This window comes from Xiphophorus hellerii, chromosome 24 (genome assembly GCF_003331165.1).
Source record: "Xiphophorus hellerii strain 12219 chromosome 24, Xiphophorus_hellerii-4.1, whole genome shotgun sequence".
In the NCBI taxonomy this organism is placed as follows: Eukaryota; Metazoa; Chordata; class Actinopteri; order Cyprinodontiformes; family Poeciliidae; genus Xiphophorus; species Xiphophorus hellerii.
In genome coordinates, this window is record NC_045695.1 from 1987042 (window position 1) to 2010717 (window position 23676).

General features: G+C 41.1%; 2 protein-coding genes across 2 annotated transcripts; both read right to left on the reverse strand.

Annotated features, from left to right (window-relative positions):
• Nucleotides 1–2909: 2909 nt before the first annotated feature.
• Nucleotides 2910–8765, reverse strand: LOC116715843 (ras-related protein Rab-9A-like). Its single transcript, XM_032556536.1, has 3 exons — nt 8684–8765; nt 6379–6563; nt 2910–3839 (listed from the first exon to the last, which is right to left on the reverse strand). The coding sequence occupies exons 1-3, from the start codon at nt 8689–8691 to the stop codon at nt 3145–3147; spliced, it is 888 nt and encodes a 295-aa protein (XP_032412427.1). The 5' UTR covers nt 8692–8765; the 3' UTR covers nt 2910–3144.
• Nucleotides 8282–12871, reverse strand: tceanc (transcription elongation factor A N-terminal and central domain containing). The gene is made up of 3 exons (XM_032556535.1): nt 12116–12871; nt 10443–10522; nt 8282–9679 (listed from the first exon to the last, which is right to left on the reverse strand). Exon 3 carries the CDS (start codon nt 9656–9658, stop codon nt 8720–8722), a length of 939 nt encoding a protein of 312 aa, XP_032412426.1. The 5' UTR covers nt 9659–9679; nt 10443–10522; nt 12116–12871; the 3' UTR covers nt 8282–8719.
• Between the last annotated feature and the right edge of the window lie 10805 nt (nt 12872–23676).

Genomic DNA, 23676 nt, shown 5'->3' on the forward strand with positions numbered 1-23676 from the left:
AGAGGGACACAGTTCAGTCATGATTATATGATGGATTTGAGGTGATTGTGACGTATACATTTTAAAATGTGAAGAAAAAATATGGGAATTATTATTTTTTACTATTATTATTATTCTCTTTATCCATTTTAGGCAGCTGGGTTCTTGTGGTTAAGTATTTTATGGAACATGTTTGTGCTTATTTTTAGCCAAATGCGTGACAAAAGTCACTTTTTTCTTTTTTTTTGTGTCTATTTTCTCCTGTTTCTTTTGAATGCCATGACTCTCATACAAGCCACAAAGACTGTTTTGGATGTTTACACTGAATAAAACAAGTCAGGAATTTTCATACATTAATTTTATAACCAGATGTGTTTCAATAATCATGGCCTATATTCTATATTAACCATGACCGATTAGTTAACACTTAGAAAAAAAGAAAAAAATAGACAAGAGAAATTTTTGAACTTTGATGAGATGAAGCATGTCAGTATCGTCCATGTGCGCAGCTGTCTATTCTGTATAAAAAAAAGGACTATATTGCCATGTGTGTTATGTTGAATAAATATCCGTGCTTTGCCGCCAGGTTGATGTAAAAGGCAAAACGTCAATTTGCTATAAGCCGACGATGCGTGTCAGGGTGTTGTTGTTTCCTCGTTATTTGCATGAAGGAGACATGACTGTGTCTTTGCAGTTTTTCAGGTGATGTGTAGTCATTTGTACTGACAACTATGGTAGGCGGTGTTTTGCCCCCTTCCTCCCTCCCCTCTCTCCGCCCCTGCTCTTTTCTAAAGAAAAACTCCATTGTACTTTGATGGCATTGTAGTCCCTGTAGGTGTTTCATTCTGGTTTTCCTTCTTTCTTTTTTTTTTTTTAAGTTGGAAATAGTTCTATGACTCCTCTATGGTGATTTTTGTAACCTTCTCTAGTAAAACCGATATTTTTTATTATCGTGACGACTGTGTATTTTGCCTCTTTCTTCGATTTGCGACTTTTATGGAAAGTTTATAAAGTGGAAACAGGCGGGAGCTACAAAATGTGTCCAAGGTTCAATGCAAAAAGAAAAGCAAAAGCCCAACTTACAAGAATCTAACTATTAATTTAATATAGGGCAGCTACTGTACTTTAACTCTGTTTCACAGTGTAAACGCTTTTGGATTCACTGTATACACCTTAAAATCTGAAATTCGCAGGAGACAAAGGTTTTCAGAGGCTTATTATTAAATTAAATAACATTTCTGATCACATATTTATGAAACCACAAATAATATTGAAAAATATATACAATGAACGCCAAATCCTTCTAATTATTGAATCCATTTTTGTTGTTGTTTGGTATCAAGTTAATGTCACTTTTTTTTTTTACTTTGAAATCAAAGTTAAAATTTGTCAAAAAAGTTGAATCTATGAATTTCCTTATTGATTCCGATTCCATTATACTTTACATTGCATACTAGCAGGAAGTATATTGTTTTAAATTATCATATATATTTACTAACTTCTCCTAACATACATATTTAATGTCAAATCTTCCAAAGAAAAATAAACATAGTCGATATTGTAAATTTCTGAGTACTAAGAAATTTCCACTGTTTTTATTCCACTGATTTTCTTCCACTAACCAGTGGAAGAAAAACTTAAGCATTAAAGAATGTGTGAGTTATGCACATTCTTCTAAGCAGATTTTAACTTTTAGCCACAAAAGTATCTTTACAGAAGGAATGACTGATATTTAAACTTGCTGATTTTACATAAATTACCTTGGAAGTTCAGAATTTTGACTTTATTAAAAAAGTGCCTTTTTAAAATTAACTACATTACAGAATTACTTACGAGTTTGTTTAATTTTTCTGTTTGCTCTTAATTGCTCATTTTTATTAAATAATAATTGGTATTTATCAATAAAATAGGAAGAAAACAGCTCTTCCGCGGGGCGTTTAGCTTAAAAAAGCAAAACGAGTCATTTGGTTTTGTCGCTTTTCGCATCTTTCCTACCGATAAATCTGTGACTCAACTTGACCAAATCTCTCAACAGGAATAAAGTACAAATCTTTTGTTTAAAACTTTATCTACTAAAGCAAAAGTAAACTTACTTTTTAATCCTCGAGTTGTTTTCTTCCAGTTTCCTGACGACGTCACCGCCACTTCGCCTAATTGCTGCCACCTGTGTTCAAACATTGTTTTATCTGTCGATGTCCAGCAGATTTTTATTTAAAATATCAAAAAGTTACCAGGAAACACCTATTGCAGTAAAACGGGGCGGGTTTTGTGACATAAAAGTCAGAAAATTACAGAATGTTTAATTTAATTTAAGGCACGTGCTATATTTACCGCTCTTTATTGGCTAATCTCTAGAATTAGTCACCCTTGTTAAAAGGAACCGATTGTTTTCATGGTTCCTTTTAATTCTACAATGAAGCTTTACCATTTAGAGCTAAAACGTTGTCTGTGTTTCTGATCATGCAAAAATAAGGCTAAAAAAATCTTCCGATTTTAAACTGATTTTAACTTGGTTTGAACATAAACTTTGTAAAACAGTGGCGCAACCATGTGGACGAAAAGGGTACTGCACAAAAATAAAACGAAAGCAAGTTACCTGAATTGTTATACAAATTTGAGTCAATGGTAAGTTGTTCGGTTCATAATGGGGTAAAATGTAGCTAAAACCCTCATACTAGAGAGATATGAAAGTTGTTCGCTTTATATTGGGCTATAATGTAGCCAAAAATCTCATATTTTAAAACATAATTTCACTATGAGTTATTGAGAAATGAGAACTCTGGGCTTCTATGCAGTTTTTTTTATATATAAATACAAGACAACAATGATAATTTTAGGAGAGAATAAATCTAAATTCAGTGGGTGTCCAAGTGTTAACGTCAATCTGAGCACTACTTCTGCAATTATGAGCACAAAATAATCTCAACTTCTGTTTTTGTAGGCATCAACATATTTTAATCACAGTTGTTTTGGTCTTAGTCGCTTCCCTGATACAAACAGAAGAGATAACCTCAGTAGATGTGAACCAAACGTAGTGTAGTTTTGATTGTTGAGCTAAAACTTGACATTAAAATGTTGATCCAGGTTTAACCATAAATAGTAGCATGCAGAACTGTACAGTGGCATCAGTGAAAAGGCCCAACCAAAACCCCGGAGTCCCTCAGGTTAACAGCAGCTGGGCTCAGGGTGAGGCTTCTTCTGCAGGTTCACTGTGTCAGTCTGAATCAGGTGATCGTCTCTATCTTCAGACACCAGAATGCGACGCACCGCCTCCTCAAAGGCCGACGTTACATTTGTCGCGTCTTTGGCGCTCGTTTCGAAGTACGGGTGCCCTCCGTTTTCCCGGCACCACCTGCGGGCTTCCTCCCCAGACACCTGGCGTTCGGGGACATCCAGTTTGTTGCCCAGGACCACAAAAGGGAAGCTGTCGGGGTCCTTGACGTCAGCGTAGTAGGCGAACTCCTTCTTCCAGTTGGAGAGGTTCTGGAAACTCTGTCCATCGTCCAGACTGAAGGTGAGGAGGCAGCAGTCGGAGCCGCGGTAGAAGGGCGTGCGGAGGCTGCGGAAGCGCTCCTGTCCCGCCGTGTCCCAGATCTGCAGGGTGACCCGTCGCCCGTCCACCTCCAGCTCTCTGTTGAGGAACTCCACGCCTATCGTGTGGAAGAGGTGCGAGTCGAACTTGTTGGTGACGTAGCGGTTCATGAGGGACGACTTGCCAACGCCGCCGTCGCCCAGGAGGATGACCTTCAGCAGAACGGACTTGGACATCATGGCTGCAGTGATGTGGGATGTAAGGGGTTGGACACCAAGAGGCCAGACAGGAGTTCTGAAGACACCAGAACCAGAACCAGGAGTTGGACCTAAAGGAGAAGAAGGCATCCAGTTACCTTCACGTACAACCAAATAGCCAAATGTAATACTCTACTACATACAACTGTATTTTACATGAACATTAGGACTTTATATAGGTACAACAGAGAAGTAAGGCATTATCTAAAATGCATTCATTTAAATAACATGTCTTTTTGCTTCTTTTATTTTATTACTTTACTTCCATAATTGCTTTTTCCTGTTCTTTTCTGTATCAATAAGAAGATATTCCTAGCTGGAAAGCAGTTTGGAAACCAAAGCAGAACTACTCCTTTCTTTTATTCTGACTGATTTTTCATAAAAAAAAGAATCAAGCAAAACAAATGCTTGGTATGTTTGACCTTCAACAGAAAGTTTAGATAAGGACAAACTGCTTTCACTTTATGGTCTACCATGTTACATTAATTACTGACATGTTTCCTTTCACTCAACCAGACCAGATAATCCTATTAACAGTCCAGATTTTACATTAGCCACACATATACACTGTGTGTAATAGGTTAGGCATGAAATAATCCTTGTGGTGCATCACATGAATACTGATCACAAGATCTTTGAGCGTGCCACGAGTATTAAAAAAAACAAAAAAACTCAGCAGTGGGAAACTACTTCTTTCCTCTGAGCAGAACCTCTAAAGAAAAAGATGGATCAGAACCGAAACATTTTACAAACGCCTGCGTTAACTGTGGAAAACTAATAAAGTGGTTTAATGCAATCATTTAATTACTAAAGGTTGTTTAAGGACACAAAGACGGGATAAAAACTACAAAATCAATGGACATGATGAGGAGCAGACAACTGGTCATAATGAATTTTAACCAGTTTAAATTCATTTTGACCATTTTAAACCAGATAGAAAAAAATGTGAATGATTTTAATTATCTTTAATTATCACATAAAGATGCATTTAAGTCATTTAAACCAGCAGTTTTTGATCATAACAGTTCAACAAGGCCATAAAACTCTCATGTTATAATAGCTAAATATATACACCAAATCTAAAGTAATTCTGAAGACATTTTGAAGAACTAAATCTGTGTAAAAGGCCAGATTTGAGGTGCTAGCATATGCTATGCTGCTAACTTGACAGCTGTCCAACAAACACTCATCGGCACCCTGGATAGGTTGCAATAACAGATCACCACTAAAACAGCTGGTATTTTCCACAGGCCTGTATCCAGCCATATAAACAGAAAGCTGAGTGGAAGGAAAAAGTGTTATGCCACATTTTTTAAACTGGTCCAGTGTGGAGCTTCCAGTCAGTAATGACTGTGGAGACACATCGTCAAGACATCTGTGTACAACCCAACCGAAGAGATAAACTGAAGGCCCATAAAGACGAAGAGTCACATGAACTGGCAGCAGAACGAATACCAGTGGGTAAATGATCTCTTTGTCTTGGAACCTTGAAACCTGCTGCTGCTTCTGTCGTTTCCTGTAGAGACAGAAGCAGAAGCAGAAGTGCATGGCCTCTTGTCATGTGCTACTTTCAGCAGCTTCTGTGTAACATGACTGTCGTTACTAAACTGGACGCGTGACTGTAATTAAACCCTCAAAATGCAACAAGTCTGGTTTCATTTTTAAACCCAGAAAACTGCAAAGTAATGATTAACCCACCAGAATCAAGGTTAAAGCTCAGTTTACAGTTTCAAGAGACATGCCTCTGATTCAACATGTGATTGTTTTGAACTGTTTATGAGGAAGCAAGTCGTTTAATGACACTAAATAACTTGGCTAAGTATTTGAGGTTGGAAATCCCTTAAAGATTTTTGTTGTTGTTTGGGTTTTTTTTTGCACAGGCCCCCAAAGTTAAATGGGGCCCTAAATGGATGTTGGTGTAAGAGCTACCAGCACCACAATTTTTAAGTCTTTCTTGATTGGTGAATTTAAAAAAAATACTGTTTTATGGCTAACCAGTGAACCTGTGACGCAGTTAGCTGTAAGATTAAAACCGCAATTAGTTTGTGTTTATGAATTTAAAATACTTCTTTACATTTATTTTAAAATCAAGAGTGCATTAAAAACATGACCTTGGCAGTTTCACCACAGTATAAGCAATAATTTATTTAACAACCATTTAGAAATAATTTTAAAAATTAAAATGCACAATACAATTTAAATGTTACGAAAAGTTGCCTCACTCTGAAAAGCAACTTGAAAGAAAACAAGATCTGAAATCTGTATTGTGCTCTTGGCTGTCCCCAGCTGGCCTGGCGGGACATAACCAGAAATATAAGTTGCTTCTGCTTCAGACCGGCTGTTCATACAGACAGCAAATTCATTTCTGTTAAAAATTATGTGCTAAAATAAACTAAATCAAAACCAACAAATTATGACTTCAAACCTAACAAGTTATTGCGAGTTATTATTTTTGCCACAAATGATAAAAATAAAGAGACTGGAGTCTGTCCGACAGTGGCAGTTTCATCAAAAGCTATCACGTCACGTTTACGACTTCATAGATTAAAACTTCAGGAAGTGTCCCATTTAAACAGTAGAACACAATATTCTCTTCCTCAGTAGATGTACCTGTTCCTATGGGGCTGACCGCAGGCTTCCAGCGGGTTACATCCTCCTGTTCACCCCGGCAGAGCGCAGTTATCCAGCGCCGACATGGTGCTCCGTGTGTCCCCGCTGCTGTGAAGCGCATGAGCGGCTGATGACGCTCATATGACCCGCTGACGGTCACGCCCGCCTCCTCTCTGATGCGGGAACTTAATCCGATACACGCGTGGCGTGATTCACATTTTGTGGTGGGGGGAAAAAATTTTTTTATAACAGTCATAATCTCGTAATTTTTCAGTTATGATAAAAGCAGAAGTAAAATTACAATAATTTAGAAGCGCAAGATAGTTACGTTTATTCCAACTAGTTATAATATAACCTCATTTTCAGAGGGCCAAACCTACTAGATTCAAAGTAAGTAATCTGAATTCTAAAAATGTATTTTTCTTTAAGTTCACCAAAAAGTGTTCTACATACACATATGTATTTTTCTTTACAGCTGGTAAAACAATTGCTATTCACTTTAATAAATATATGAAACCAATTTGAAAACATTAAAACATTATCATTAAAATAGATGTGAAAATGAGGAAATAAAGAAATCACCCAAGCAGTTTTTAAATGTTACTTTCATTTATCAAGGGAGAGAAAAAAAAGTTTTTTAGAAGCTCATTTGTCTTATTCATTTTTCAAAATACAAGAGAATCACAAATATCAACTCATAAATTTGTAGGTATTTTTCAAAACAATAATTTTTCAGCAGTTTTGCAAACAAATTCAGTAAAATAAATAAATATGAAATGTATTTAGGCTTTAACGTGGGACGCAACACGTACATCACACTAAAAGTTTGGAAAACATCACTTGAATCACTGCAAACCAATGTAACTTGTTAAATGCTACAATATTAATATCAGTTTTCCGCATGGTGATCTTTGAGAGATTTTGGCCATCATTCCCTATTTGATGCTTCTTGGAGCAAAAACACGACAAGCCAGAGTGACTCACAGGATGAAATCCTTTATTCAACAAAATAACAGATTATCTTTCAAAAAGCAAACAGAGATGAAGGGCAGAGAAACACATAAACTGGCAGGAGTGGCGGCGCATTCTCTGCCACGAGTCGGTCCTGATCGTCCTCAGGGCTCGAATATCATGTGTCTCATTCACTGGATTCAGTTTGCTGCAAATGAAAGGAAAATGAAATGAAATGAAAGGGCAACTATCAGGGGCCAGAAGCTCTTTTTGCTTCCATTGTTATAAGGGATTTGCACACACAATATGACCTCACAGAGGGTGCATATGTGTTTTGTGGCAGCATCATACTGCGGGAATGGGGAAGCTGGTGACATGATGGGAAAATGGGTGGAGCTAAACACATGACAGGAGCGAGAACACAGCCTGTTGAATGTGACAGGTAGCCAATCAGAAAGTGTGGTGACGTAAGCGCTGCGCTTTCTAAAAATGTAATTTTTATTTAATTATTGCTTGCGCGGCCCGGGGTTGGGGACCACTGGTTTAGATCACACGTTAGAATGGCCCAGTCAAAGTCCAGACTCAAAAAAGTACTGACAAAAACAAATTGTCTTCCATTTTAAAATCATGTCAAATAAAATCACAACAATATACATTTAAGTATGTGGAATAAAGTAGATTATTTGGCTCTCTACCCAGGCCGTGATGGACTAATGGATGTCACAGAGCCAAATAAAAAGCTGTCGTGACTTTCTGTAGATCAATACTGCTGTTTGAACGTTTTCACAAAGATATCCTTAAAATATATATTTTAAGTAATATAGTAATATCCAAAAATATTTCCTTGTTCATGTTTCTGATAAGTTACATAATCAGTTTTTCTTTGTGTGTGGGTGTGTGTGTGTGTGTGGGGGGGTGTGGGTGGGGGTGTGTGTGTGTGTGTGTGTGTGTGTGTGTGTGTGTGTGGGGGTGTTTGTGTGTGTGTATTGTGCTTCATTTGTGTAAGAAGGAGGGGCTTACTTTGGGCGCCATTCATAGAAGAATTTGACAAAATGTGAAAAGTTCAAAAGTATGAACATTTCCTCGAGGCTTTTTAATTCACAAAGCTTGACAGGAAGCTGTTAGCAATAGCAGCCACTGTTCAGAATATAAACCACTGAAGGGCTATTAGGCCTGGAAGAGGCAGGAAATGAATCAGTAAGAATGTGATGACTGACTTGGTTCCGGTTAGCAGTGACTCTGCTTTAGCAAAGATGAAGCAGCACTTTTTGGACTTTTAAACAAGCAGGCAAACTTGTTTAAACTTTATGCAGAAGTTAAAAGAAAAAAAAACTGCTTTTATTAACTTCCTCACCAGATCATCACTAGATAGTCAATGTGGCTTTTGGATTCAGAGGCACACCCAGGCGTTGTGGTACCACTGCTGGCCACACCCACTGCAGGTAACAAAGGTCATGGCGTCCTCGTCAGGGCCGCCACGCCTCACCCACGCAGGCAAAAACAGGGCACCTCTGGACACTTGTGTCATCCTGCAGTCTGATCCTCCGCATCGTTTGCAGCGGACCTTCTGCGTCGGCGTACCCTCCAGCCCTTGGGGAAGCTGCCTCTCGCTCACAGCCCTGGATGAGTACTCCTCCCGAAGCTGCCGTAGCTCAGCATTGGCCATCTCCTCCACAGACATCCGGGCGAAGGACTCTGGCACCAGGGAGCCGCTCAGGAGGCCCTGGCGTAGATGACTGTTTTTGGGATTCCTCAGGTTGGCCACCTTGCTCCTCACGCAGGCTTTGTATTTGAGGTGCTTGGTTTTGTGGAGACGGTGGATGTGCCTCTCAATGCTTTCCGCCAGCTCTGCTGCCTTGTCTCCATCGGGAGGTTCAGGGTGGAGGGCAGAAAGCAGGAGCTGAACACATTTGGTTCTCACAGAGTCAGAAGAGGGAGACGTTGTCTCTCCTGTGGGAGTCTCACATTCCTGTCCTGATGCTCTCTCCTCCTTATTTCCACCCAGTTGTGCTGAATCTTTGGAACCCCCCCCATCCTCTGTTTGTCCTGAAGGAACAGCATGGGAGTTTCCTGAGTTTCCCCGCCATTCACTACCGTACCGTCTCTTCCACCTCGACAGCAGACTCTTCGCTGTTTTCCTCACGCTGCTCTCCCTGCAGGTTTTTAGGAGTTTATAAAGCACTTTGACTATGTCCGTCATTTCCAGCTGCTCTGGAGATATATCACATCTATCAAGATCCCCAAGCAGAGTTGAGATGCTCCCAAAGCTTTGCTCTGCAGCTAACTTCTCTATCTGCAGAGCAAGGTGGACTATTTCCTTTGTTTCCATTGTGTCTGTAGACAGACGAAGCTGGGAATGAAACAATACAATGTTACAATGAAACAAAACAATACAAACAGCTAATCTCAACAGATCAGGCAATAATATCTGTATAAAACCACAAATACTACATGTGAGGTTCCTCAAGGCTCCGTCCTCGCCTCCCCCTAACTATGATTAAAGACGATCACAACATCTCTTTTCACATCTGTGCCAGGATGTAAAGAGTATCCAAAACATAACAAAATTAACCATCATCCAACATGGTGTTGCCACCTTTTTGGCTTTTCCTGTTAAAACAGGATACAGAGAAACTGGCGGACGTTTTTATTTTCAGTAGGTTGGATTGTTGTCGCAGTGCCTTAATAGGTGTCTGTAAATATTAGACCAAAATCCTGCTGCCAGAGACCCAACACCAACCAGGGAAATGGATCATATCCACCTTGAATCATACCACTGCCTTCCTGTTTGCCCACGCAGAGACCTTAAACTTTCAGTTTACCTGTGAAGCACAGCAAATGAATGTGTTTCTTTTACATTTTAATATTCCCCTCATTCAGCTAATGCGTACATTTTACTATTACCTATTGAAGTTATTTCTACTCTTTAATGTAACTCTATTGAATTTACTTCTCTTATTTAGAGGTAAACATTGAATTCAGGAATGTATCTATAGTCTACACAAATGTTGCGTTTTAAAATCTAGAAACAAAATCTATAAATCTGTTTGGAGGCATTTCTTCGTGCATGGTGTGTTTTACACACTAACTAACTAATGTTTCGGTTATATTACCTGGCTTTCTTCATGGTTTGCTGCCCTGTCCTGTGAACCGTATTCCAGAAAACGTCTGTATGGGAGCAGCCATGTTGTGTCTGTAAAAACAGAAACCCAAAACATTTAACATTAATTTACCACTAGATGGAGCTGTAGGCTCACTTCACTTTAACAATAAAAGTTGTAGGCTGAGTTGGTAAAATGCGTTGTAATGTGGATATTATGCTCAGTGGACCAATTTGGATTAAGTACACAGTCAAAAAGGAGTTTTTCATTGTTGGAACTGTAATTGTAACCCAACAAAACCTTGATGCCTTGTTTTCTTTTTGTTATTTGTCCAAATATGTGCGGAGAGATTAGAGCTTTTCCAAAGGGATTTACGTGTGTGCGTTCAGGTTCTTCCCACAGCTCAAAGGTTTCTGTTTACCTTCTATGTAAGCAAAAACTCGGTAGGATTAGTCATGCTGCGGGATGTGTGCAGGCATCAACTAAATAATGTGGCCAATAAAAAAAAAGGAGATAATGTGCCATAATCTTTAAGGAAATGAGTATAACCTCGTTTACTCTGGATAAATACGACCATGTTGGAGACATCCGCGTGAACCTAGGACCAAACGTTTGAAACCAGCATGTAGAAACACGCATCTGCCTTACACAAGCAGAAAACAGGCCTCTAGATAGGAATTCAAAAAGGTATCTCACAACAAGACAAGGCATGTCTTTAGGCCGTGGCGCAATAATATGTGATGAAACAGAAAGATGATTGAGTGTTTAGGATCCTCTGTGGTCTGAGATGTTTCTGTGCGAAGCGTTTGCACGTACTTGTTCCTAAACTCTTAAGACCGAGTTTGACGAAATTTTATATTTGGGAATATAAAGCAGCGGAGTCGGACGGCCAAAAGGCAGGTATTCAGTAATATGAAGGTAAAGGATTGCATGGAAACGAGCGGAGGATAAAAGTCAAGTGTTGCAAAACATCCATGTTTTATTGAGTTGGCCCAAACCCAAAAGCCTTCTGGGTAAAAAAAAAAACACAACTCATGTACCTCATTTCACATCAGACCTGCAAAAATAAACCCAGAAAGACTTTAACACCACCATTCTGAGCATGGATACTAACAGTTTGCAAGAAGCTAACGGACATTTAGAAGGAAAACGTTTAATTTGAAGTAAGGAAAGAATTGAGTTGAGCTTCTGGCTGACTGTTCCTTAGCTGCGGTTGAGATGTTCAGCTCTCATTTAGACATTGAGGCTTGACTCCCCCATGCAACCTTGACCACTGTCTCACTCTGGCCAATCTATTTCTCTTCAGACAACAAGCTTTTTTCCTTCTGGCACAAGAGACTAAATACCATAATTTTGCTTCTGTCACTAATAGGCTAACAACTTCCCACATTTTTCAGCTTCTTTTTGCATTCCAGACACTAATGCAGAGGTGACTCATCGTTTATCTGGAATTAATCGCACATTGAAAGCTAATGACAGTCCTGATAGAAACCATATATCTCACAAGAGACATTTTAGGAAAGCAATTTCTTCATCGAGTCGTTTTACGATTTTTGATGGAGCTGAAACTTTTGCACTCAAGTGATGAAAAATGTTAGAAAAAAAATATTTGAGAAATCTGGAAATTTGCATGTAAGGTTGCAATGTAACATAGATGAGCTAGATGCCAAAAAGCACACACTTACATTAAAAATACATAAACAGACCGACATCACTCGTGTTTACTTTGGATTAAAAAATTGGTTTTCAGAATTCCTGCAGCTCCTTCCAGTGCCAGCGGAGGGCCCTGAGGGAAAACCAGTCCAGCGTCTCTGGTTAATCGCTCCAGGCCTCTCAAGTCTTCACCCAGCAGCCCTCAGAGATCCAAATGGAAGTCAGAGCTTCCAGGAAGCTTTTAGCAGCGTTAATGTTTAAATTTCCAGACCAGAGTGCGCACGCAGAGGCCGGGAAAGTGCGTCGTTACATCTTAGAGGTTTTAAGGGGATTTTGTCAACTTCTCAGTTGCCTGAGGGCCTTAAACTTTACAGTTGACATGGGTGGGGTTCTTCAGCATCACATGTATGTATGATAAACTAAAGCAAACCGATTCGGCTGTTAAGCGCGACGTTCCTGCAGCTTTTCCTCCAAGCTGCACATGAACGGAATTCCCCCAAAAAACACTCATGAGGCTCCTTGGATCTTATCGAGTAATTTCACTCTGACCTGTTTGCACTTGTTCTTTCCTTATCTCAGGGAGTGGAATTTTACCAGCACGCCGCCGTCGTGGCGACAGCTCGCCAAGAGGTGGCGCTCTCTGCACTGCCAAGGATCCAGCAGAGATGAATGAGGAAGTGCTGTATCACATCCTGCCTTTGTCTCCACCTCTTTGCTAGACCACGCCACATATGATGGCATGTACGCATGAACACACACACACACACCCGCACATTACCCCGCCCTGAGCTTGAGAAATCCAGGGGAGGAGGGAAGCTTTCTTGTTAAAGAGATCAGCTCCTTTATGAGTTGACAATCATGACATCTTGGCAAGTCTCTGCCAGCTGCCCCGACCCTCCAACCTGAATCTCCTCCACCCCACACACACACCCACATGCATACCAAGTGCACAAAAGAGCAGTGAAAAAATTTGCTGCGGCCATTTTCATCAAATTTAAATCCACACGTTTAGTGTTCAATCTGGAACTTTGTTGGATGAAAATACAGTCAAAGTTCTTTCAACAGTTTAAACGAGACAAATGTGTCTTTTGTTTTCAGCTAACATGTGGAGGGCAGGTTCTGCAGCTGCTTCCTGATTGTTCTGGCCAAACATCCAAAAATGTGTTTTGCAGTGACGTCCCTGACCTCTCAAAAGCACAACAGTAATCTCACCAATCTCACTTCTGGTTAAACATGGCAGTAGTCAAACCATTCTTTACATCTACAGTAGATTTCAAGGTTTGTGAGCGTTTTTTGTTTTTTTTTTGCATGTGAAATTTTATTGTAGCGACATCTGAAATGTTTTTATTAATGCAAATGCTGTAAAAAAAAAAAAAAGATTGTAAAAAGTGGCAGTATTTCTTGTCATGCCATCTACTCAGAGGTGCAGGTTTTGCAAAAGCGCAGATGACAAAAAAGAGAAAAAAAACCTGTGGTTTTTAGTGCTGCAAATGCAAAATCAACCCCTTAGTTGGTTACTTAAATGCTTCTGACAGGGTGTGTGTGTTCGGAAGTGAGCGTGTGTGTCGTGGTGCTGTTTGGTTGGCTGTTGCCCTCTTGTCACACCCGCCCGCCCCCGACCTTTAAGACCTTGACTGTGATCGCAGACGACTGGAGTGGAAGGGGTTTTTCTGCAGGATTCGCCTGTTTAGTCTGACACCCTGCAAGGTTTTTTGACGCTTCTCGACTTTTTTTTTTTTTTCTTTCTATTCTTGGGGAGTGGCGGGGGAGACGAAGTGTCACGAGCTTTTGAGATTTGCACTTATTAGCAACCCCGCTGCGCCTCGGGCAGGAAACGAGAGTCCCCAAAACACCAGAACGCAAAAAAGCAGCCACCTTTAGTAATGTCCGCTGTGATGCTGCCCTTCTTCTGCAAGTTAAAGGTGTCTGAACTTAAACAAGTTGTTTTCCTGTATATCTCTCTCTAGACTAACTTATCTGAAACATAAAAAAACAGAATATAAAGCTCTGGAAGAGGTGGCGCTCCTTTATATGTTCCCTCCCGAGTTCTCGGTGTCTCTCCTGATTTGTTTTCCCATGAAACCCTTCACACACACAGCGACCGGACGACTGCTCGGCCTTGTGGGAAATCCACCACCAGCGCAGCCGCACGCAGGTAAATAATCACATCATCCGTTGGCTCACAGTCATGACACATCTGCAGGACATTTATCGCTCCACTAGAGTCAGAGATGGAGTCCTCAAGTGGAAACGGTGAAATTGATTATGCTCAAAGATGCACAGCATCTACGTGCTTCTTGGTGAGGCTTAGAAATCAAAACAGAAGAGAGAGTTTACAGAAATCTTTAGTACTACCCAGTATCTAAAGGAGATCTTGCACCGTGTGACCAAATTCAAAAAGCACAGCTGGGCTTTGAGTGACGGACACAGTCCACTGCATGGTCAACAAAGAGACAAAGGGATCAATCTGGTCGGAATTAAAGAGTAATCTGACTTCACTTCTTCTAAGAGCATCAAGAGGAAAACATCTTTTAGCTTAAGCCACGACCAAATTCCGTCTTCTGAACGACGCAGAGTGTAGATGTTCAGGTATCTCAGGTTTTTGTTCAGGAACGAAGAGAAAATGGAGGTGGATTGTGAAGACTGAGCCGAAAGGTGAAGATTTCAATGTTATTGGTCGATTTACTGTCTTACAATCGTCTACGGTCACAAGCTTTGAGTAGTAGCATCATGCTCTTGTGAATTAATAGGTTTGCCTTCTATGCTGTGGAGACAGACTGGAATAAAGTTGTTGCTGTTGGACAGATTTCATGCTGGCTGCTTTAAGAGGAGATTTCAAACACATTTTCTAAACATGTGGCGAAGAAACAGTTACATTTCTTTCCATCTCCAAACGTCGATGAAGCTTTTAGCAGTGACGCGTGTTTGTCAAAAGGCCAAAAGTGACGTTAGCCTAGCTTCTACCGAGCGCTGATAAAAGGAAGAAGCAGTTGGGTCAAAACAGAGGGGGACCTAAAAAGACGGAAGTAAACAAAAACGGCAACGAGAAGGTCAGGCTCAAACATGGGTTTTGTTGTTTTAAAGCCTCCCGATGTGGTTCCATGTTAGCTGCTGATAAGCGAGAACCGTTGAAGGACATTTCCTGTCTGTGTTTACTGTTGGTGCTGCCAGAGGGAAAAGTGGCAATGCGGGGCAGCTATGTGTGTGTGTGTGTGGTGGTGTGTGTGGGTGTGTGTGTGTGTGTGTGTGTTGGAGAGTGATGGTGAGAAGCAGAAAATAGAGATCCGGATGCAGTTTCTTTCTACATATGTAGGCTTCTGTGCAAAAATATCTGCACTCTTACAGTCAAATGTAAAAGTCTTTCATCACTCGCACATTTTTGCATCAAACCGCAATAACTGCAATATTAAGTCAATGAAAAAAGTAGTAAATGAAAGAGTAATCCAATCCAACTTGGCCCTATTTGGAAAAGCTTTAGAGAGTTTTTTCTTGGAATAGACTTGAATCTTTACTTTGACTGTAACAATGAAACATTGTACAACAAAATTTCCTCCAAGTAAAAACAATGTCTCATACTTCATACTTCTATTACACTTGATAAGAAATTAACTTTAAACTAAAATAAACATAAAAATAGACGAGCTCAAATTGACCTCTAAGCAGCGTTTCAGCATTTCTCGATTCTACATTTGGCAAGTGAAACCGAACTCAACTTTAGAAAAAATAAAAAGGTTGTCAATAGCAGCAAATTCATGCAGGTTGACATTGTCTGATAATAATAATTTGCTTGACAATCTGAAACACTGAAGTAGGAACAATAAAGCAGAAGGAAGGGCTTTTTCCACAGGACTGTATATCAACACAAGCTCCCTGTTATCAATAAGTACCAAGATAAGAGTAGATTGTCTGGAGGTCTGGTGCCAGGTTTGTAAAATGACTGGTTCTATCCACTATGACCCACTTCTAAGGTGAGAGGTTATCTTTGTCCATGTTCGATATCATGTCAAGCTGACGCAAGGATAAGGCTGCAACACTTTCTGCCTTATAAGAAGACAGAGTTTGTATGAGTTGTTTTGTTTTTTTTTGTCCCAAAGCAGAGCGAAAGTGAAGAGGTACTTTCCTTTCTGCATGTTTCATTTTAAGCCCTCTGCCTCTGTGGTAATTTCCGCTGACTGATTGAGTCCAAATTCCAGATATCCCACAGTTAAAATTCATGGGCCTGCGGTGAGCACGGACAGGACTCCTTAGAACTCCACTACCTTTCTGTTCCCACCCCCGCTCTCCCTCCATCTTTTCTTTGTCCTTCATTTCCTGCTCCTCGTCTCTTTCGGCTCCCCCACGTTGCTGCCTCGTCTCGCCCGCCCCAACCCCCTCTTCGCCAATTTACCAAACGCATTCCTCCCCTCCCCTCTTCTGACATCCTCCATTTCTCCTCTCGGCGCCTGCTCTCCGCTTCAGCCGTGTTCGATGGAAACTCGGTCTTAATTGCAATAATCAAGTTTAAGAGGGTGAGAAAAGACGAGGGAGGCGAAGGCCTGAAAGAAAAGGGAACGCACGCTTGTGTTCGTGTGCGTGCTTGTACAAATTCCTGATTGGTCATGTGGCAAAAACATCAACAGCCAAACAGAGAGCAGGAGGGAGCACGTCTCCTCCAGTCGCTGAGTAATCAATAAAGGAACGCAACTTTACTTCAGATCAGATCAAAACAAAATGCAGGGTTTCAAAAATGATTTCATTGATTCAAACCAACCATGGCAAATTATAATTTAACAGTGAATAAAATGTAGTTTTTTTTGTTTGTTTAATTCCACCAGATTCACTCAGACGTGAAAAATTGCTTAAATGGAACCTGGCTGACAACACGAAGTAGGCCAAAAAAGACGTTTTGTTGACAATAGAGTGAAAATTCAAGGAGAGATGAGGGAAACAAAATCACTGACATCTTGAGGCATTCAAAGCAACGTCTAAGGCTTTGGGATTTCAGCAAAACATTCTTGAACCGTACAAGAAGCGGCCATCCTACCAAAGAAGCAAAGAACTAAAGCTCTGCAGCTGCCAAAATGAAACACCCTTTTCACTTTTACCAAAACGAGAAAAGGATATATTCCCAAACTCATTGGGAATATATCCTCTGGACTGATGGGACAAAAACTGAGCTTTTTAGAAGATGTGTGTCTCCTTCTATCTGGAGCAGAAACTGACAGGATTTCAGATTCATCACGCTGAACGAGAAGCAGGTCAATGACCCAAAGCAAACCAGCAGCTTCACCTCCAGACGGCTTGACAACATACACAAAATATGAATTAATAAAGGTTTTTGGTGTGGCATAATCAAAGTTTAAACTTAAATCTCATTGAAATGCCTTGGAAAAACTTCAGACAAGCTTCCGGTATGACTAAATTGGACGCAGCACCATGTCACTGCAGATGGCTAACTTTTGCAGCGTGGTAGGAAGTGGTCACTCAGATGTATTGTGGGGATTAAAGTCCTTCCTACACACTGAAGACAGAGGCCAGATCTTGCTCAAAGGGGGAGGCCTAGAGGGGGGGAGGCTAAAACGTTAGGCCTCCCCCTGTGTGCTTTGAACTGAGTCCCTTTTTTAGCTGATTTGAGGTAAACCGCAACTCACTTCCTGTCATTGAGCCAACACGTTGTCTGATTTCAAATGGGGAACTTAAAAAGCAAGAAAAACACCCAGCTCTGTGCCGCCTCGCAGTTTTTGAGGAAGTATGCGCAGTGAACAGGAAGTTGCCGCGCGGCCTCTCAGTGGAGAACCGAGAGCTGGAGTTTTAGCTAAGCAGCGACGTCCACCCAATGGGTTGAAAGTATCGAAAACATTTATTGGTTCTCGACCCAGCAACCCAAGAGTTACTGCAGGCCTTTTTTTTTCCTCGACCAAATGCCCATTTTAGGCCGCCGTTGACACAAAAACAAAAAAATTCCTAAGTTCTATACTGACGGTCTGTGAAGCGAAGCAGCTGTGACCAAGGGTGAATAAAAAAAGCATCTTGTCCATGTGGTGCAAAGGTTCGCAATCTGGCTGCTCCGACTGAGTTACATAACGGCGAACATGTGAAGAGAAAACGTCAACAGAGGGGAAGATAGAGGTGAGGGAAGAAAGAAGGGGTGAAGGAGGAAAAATAACAAAATGATGTAATGTAAGGGAAGGAAAGCGAGGCTTTACGTTTCTTTCCTCCTCTGCCATTCTCTCATTGCATTGCGATGAGGAGAGAGACAGCTGAAAACGTTAGGCCTCGGATTTCAGCACATGTTGCCTTATTTGGAGTCCCAGGAAAGAGAGGTGGAGGGTTGAGGGGAGAGAGGGAGGAAGGAAGGAGGCGATGAGGACCAAAATTCCACATCAGGTTTTTATCAAACCAAGACTGACGCGGAGTCAGCAGCAGCCACTCAAATTCCTGAAAGCTCAACGATATCCAAAGGCCGTCGGAGTCCAGTTTTGAGCCATCTCTCTTCTCATAGAAGGCCTCTGTGTGCGTGTGTGTATAGAGTTGGTGTGTGGCCCTCAAAGCACAAAGTTAATTTTGACACATAAAGGCACATTGAGCTGCTCACATCTGACAAAACAACCAACAGGAAGCCAAACAGACACTTCCTTGTCTCCGCCACACTTTCTGCAGCAATAGCCGCCCCCACTGTTATCAAGCCTGGGGGGGTCGCACTTCCTGCGTTTCTGCAAACTTGAATTCGCTCACAAAAGGATTCTGGGTACAGTACAATGACGCTACAATAAGCCCCGCCTTCCTCCATTTTTTATTTTTTTGTCTTTTTTTTGTCCCCGCCCACTTGTTTCACAGGCAGGAAGTCAGTTCTCCTACTTCCTCCTCGCTCAGGAGCAAATGCAGAAGTGTGGAGGTTTCGCGTTGGGGAAAAGGTCGCTCTCGGTTCTCCATCTGCAGCTCCTCTTCGTCCTCTTCCTCTTTGAAAGAGAATACATCAGCTGCAAGGACCATTTTTAATGCCAACTGAAAAGTGGCAGAAACATTACGGTTTATATTTTTTCTGCGAACTGAGGAAGCTTCGGAGCAACGTCCTCGTAGAGGGAGCTAAATCTGCTCCAGTCTACTAACGATGGCCGTTAGGAACCAAAGGGGTCAGTTTGCATTGACGTTCAATCGGCTCCACTGACTTGTTAAAAGCACACGAAGGTTTTTAGAAAGTTCCAGTTCCAAAACCCTAAAGATTTTTTTTTTTATTTGAACGTATGGCGCATAGAGAAACCCAGAACATCCCCTCTCCCACATGTTGCTGCAAACTGCAGGTTAGCTGGCTGAAAAACAGCCATTGCATTTTTTTTTTTTTTTGGCTTACAATAAAGATTCATTGAGCTGTTTGGAAATATTTCTTGGCTCTTTTTGAGTCCAACAGCAGAGTGCCTGACTAATTATTTTTCTACCATAATCTTGGTTCACGGTTATTAACATATAAACAAGAGAAATCCACTAACATCTGGACAATAAGCACTTGAAAACTGCTTCTAAGTTAAATTTATTTTAAATCTTTGTCTTACTACTTTGATACCACAGATACTGAATTAAATGTGGGAGCTTAATCCATCAACTTTAGGCATCTAAAAGAGCAAAATAATGGCAACAAGATGTCACATATGTTGATAAAACTCATAAATTTGACCCAGAAGAAGAAGAATGTTTAATGTAATTCTCTTGGCCCTGCAGAGGATAGTGAGGGGAGGAGAAAGGGTAACTTTAGAGCTCTGAACATCCTCTCCATGAACTTTTTGAACTGCTCGCCATGAGACAAACGGAACCGCAACATCGAAAGCAGAACCAAGCAGGCGTTCTGTTGGGTCCCACCAAGCAAAAACAGTTCACACTGCAGGGCGAATAGAAACGTTTGTGTGGCAGAATTTTCACCAACGTCCCTGTCTTAATAATCACAACATTCCTCATAGACGCCTGAAACAATGGCTGCCCTCTCTGCCCAACGCAGTGATCCTACAGTTAATGGACAGAGCGGAGTGGCAGCACGCTGTCCTTGGACTGGGCAGGTTATCTGGCTGGTTTCAGTGTAACAGAAGAAAGAGACAACCCACATTCTTCTCAGCTGACATCATGTGTGAAGGCCCCTTTTGCCCCGTTTGTACACCGAAAAGTTCAAATCTGAGGTGGATACTGGGTCATTGTTCACACGAAATTTAGCATGAAAATATGTTTAAAAAAAAAAAATTATAAATTATAAAAAATGTCCTTAAAAAAACATGTAATTTCTGGTGGACATCCAAACCTTTATTTACACTTAAAATGTGTCAAAAACTAGCAACTCTTACTACTGTTAAAGTGCGAGGAGGAAACTTTTTCATTGAAGGAAAGGCCAGACTTAATATCATCTCTAAGAACAACATGAAAGTTGAACTGGAACCAAAACAACCCATGATAATCCATCCAAAATGTGAGGCTCTGGGCCTAGTCAAAGCCCAGATCGTGATCTCAAACGTACTTCCTCAAATGCCAAAGACATGTTTGTTGATATATTTTTGCTTAATATTTTTTTCCCAGAGGTTGGTAAAAAAAAAAAGTGTTAATATGTAGACATCTCTTATCCAATAAGTGATTTTTTTATTGGGATGTTCTCTTTTTTTTTTTCAAAAAATACCAGTAGAGATCTTTTTTTCTTTTTGGGGGGGTGGGGGGGTGAAACTAGTGTTTATTTTGTTCCCTGCCTACCATCTGGGATAGACTCTCACCTTATCTTATCACACTGGAATGGAGAGTTGAGGCCAGATTAAGAAATTCCTGCTCTGCAAATGGCAGCCGGTCCATCCTTCTCCAAATACGGCCACACGTGGCAAGATGAGGGAAAACAAAGTCAAGGTGGGAGCTGCAGATCGAGATCGTGTGTGTACGTGGGGGTGTGTGTGTGTGCGCGCATGCGTCAGTTCCGCGTGAGCGACCGAGGAATGTTCTTCTGTTTTCCACCGGCCCCGTGAGAAAAGATCTCTGACCCCTGGTGGGCTCCTGGAGCTCAGGCAGCTCGTACTTTGAAAAGCGTTCAGAGCACCCGCTGCCCAGCTTGTTCCCACCCACAAAGATTGTCTTTGTGCAGTTGGACAGGGAAGACTCATGGATATGGATTTTTACTCTCTTCCTTTACCTGACACAGTTAATTCATCATCCAGATATTGACACGCACACACAGTTACACGGACGGACACATGCTAAGCCGGGACCGCTAATGAGCAGCAACGTCCACAGATCAGTGAAAGAGGACAGCAGATGTCGCAGCAGGGAGCCCTCCTATTGGTTGGCTGTTGTCTGCAGCCAGCAGTACCCCCCATATCCCCCACACACACACACTCATGCACACACCACTAATCAGACAATAGCATGACTGGCTTTTCCCGCCATGGGTGAGTTAATACTGTACAATGAGGGACAGTGACAAAGAACGAGGTTGAGGATTCGTTTCTCAAAGTTTCAGAAGATGGGAGTTTGCTCTAGTTTTATTTTTATTTAACTTGTTCATGTATTTATTTATTTATTTTTTTTTATTAGTTTCCTAATTGACTTTGCAAATTGTATTTTGATAATCAGGGCCAGATGTACAAGGATGTGGGCCCCTGGGCTGGAGCCGCTGGGTTGCCATATCAACAAAGGAGAAATGTTATTTTTACTAATGCAAATTGCAGTAAATGAACAGATAATCGTTTACATCGGCATGTATGAATAAACAAATCTTATGCTTAATACGTCCCCTAGCAATAACTCTGTCGCTACTGGCTAACTTGACAATTTTTACATATTAAATGTTGTTCATATTTACAAAATTCCCAAAATATTAATACAACTCATACTCAACTCATTTGAACCTGTAAGATTTATATGAAGTGCAATATTGCAAAACATGCATTGAAAAAGAAAAAAGAAAAAATCTTTGGCTGCCCCTCACCCCCACAAGAAATAAAGCCCTGGGCTACAGCCCTACAAGCCATTTTTAATGTTTCTTTTTTCTTTGTTTTGTTTGTTGCTTCATAATTATGATTAATAAAGACTGTAACAACAACAACAAATGAATTCATTACATGAAATCAATTGTCCTTCAGATGAAACTTCTGGGCAAACTTCAAGGAATTTTTGATTTTTCCGGTCAAACGGGTAGCTGACCAGGGCGGCATTATAAATGGGGACGCAAAAACAACAGATTGTAAAATAAAATCCATCTGTCAACTAGGCCTTAACTATTTTTTTATGCTAACATCTTTTTGCAAGCCTGCATTTTATTCCACAAAATTTCTTGCATTTTTATTGGTCAGGTGGCAGAGGGAGGGGCTTAACCAAGGTGAGAGTCGCCATTGGCCGGGTAAGAATTGCTAACATCATTCCTGATTTGAAAACCTTCAAAAACAATTTTTAATCCAGACGTTCTACATAAACAATACATTTTTCATAATTTATTTTATTTACTAGCATGCTTTTTATTTGTCTACTTTACTGTGCTGCTTGTACTCTGACAGCTGTTTATGTACCTTTGGAATATATGAGTTGCTGCTGTCATTTTCATTGTGGTGACCTTTGTCATTGAACAGTGCAGCTGGTGTCTGGCACCGCTTAGCATCCAGGCATGTTATACAGGTCATAAAACACAGGATGCAGGATCTCACTGCCAGAATATCTGACATATTTCTCCTTTTTATTTCTTTCCAAGGACTGTAGCCACAAAAATCGTACCAAACAGAGCTGACGCAGCCTCAGCGAAAATGTAGGCAAATAAACCGCAGCGAGAAACTGTCCTCCCGCCGAAACGCAAGTAAACACAGTTAAAAGAACGATGAAAACGAGCCAGGAAGAATCCATTAAACCACTTTACTACTATAATCCCCCTCCCGCCGCTCAACAGAGGCTGCGCACGCCAACTGCAACACAAACAAACACTTCATTCAGGGCGACCAGGGACTTAAACATCACCTTTAATACCCGCACAATGTGTTGCGATGACATAAGTGCAACAGTGGCAGCAGTAACTCCCCATCTGCTTGCCGGGAACGGCCTAGCGTCTGAGGAATGTACAGCGGGAGACCAGGAGGAGGAGGAACGTTCACAGGCCGGACTTTGAGAGAGCCGAAAGAACAAAAAGGAAAAAACGGTCTCCAGGGCCGATCTGGAGAAGGGTTGTTTTTTTTTTTTAAAGTGGTGTGTCTGTGTTTGTGCACGAACCCGCGCAGGATTTGTCTGCGCCTCTCTCTCTATATGAATGCGGGGATTACATAATATGAGGTCTGATTGGCTGCTTCCAAGCACGATAGCCTCCATGGATGCATCACAGTGGATTAGGGGGGAATATTGGAAAGCTGCGCTGAGGGCAGGCGGTCCGTCTGGCTGAGTGCTTTCTCCGTCTCTTGGGGGCCACATTGACATTTCTCTCAAATGAATACAGTGAAAGTAAAAAGAGGGTGAAGCAAGGACATTCATACTGGAGGGTGGGAGGGGGAAGGAGGGGTTAAAGGGCATAAAGTTAAAACAAAATAAGCAAAGCTATAAAATGCAAGCGCACTTTCTTGCAAAAACATTCACTGTCTGATTCTTTTGTTGTTGTTTTTCCACACATTTTGTCACATTA

What these genes read in the sequence shown, in the direction of transcription:
- LOC116715843 (XM_032556536.1), bottom strand. An exon ending in GGTCAGCCCCATAGGAACAG is followed by an intron (nt 3,840 to 6,378) that starts GTACATCTACTG and finishes CTTCTCCTTTAG; the next exon opens with GTCCAACTCCTGGTTCTGGT.
- tceanc (XM_032556535.1), bottom strand. Translation starts at nt 9,658, where the DNA reads ATGGAAACAAAGGAAATAGTCCACCTTGCTCTGCAGATAGAGAAGTTA.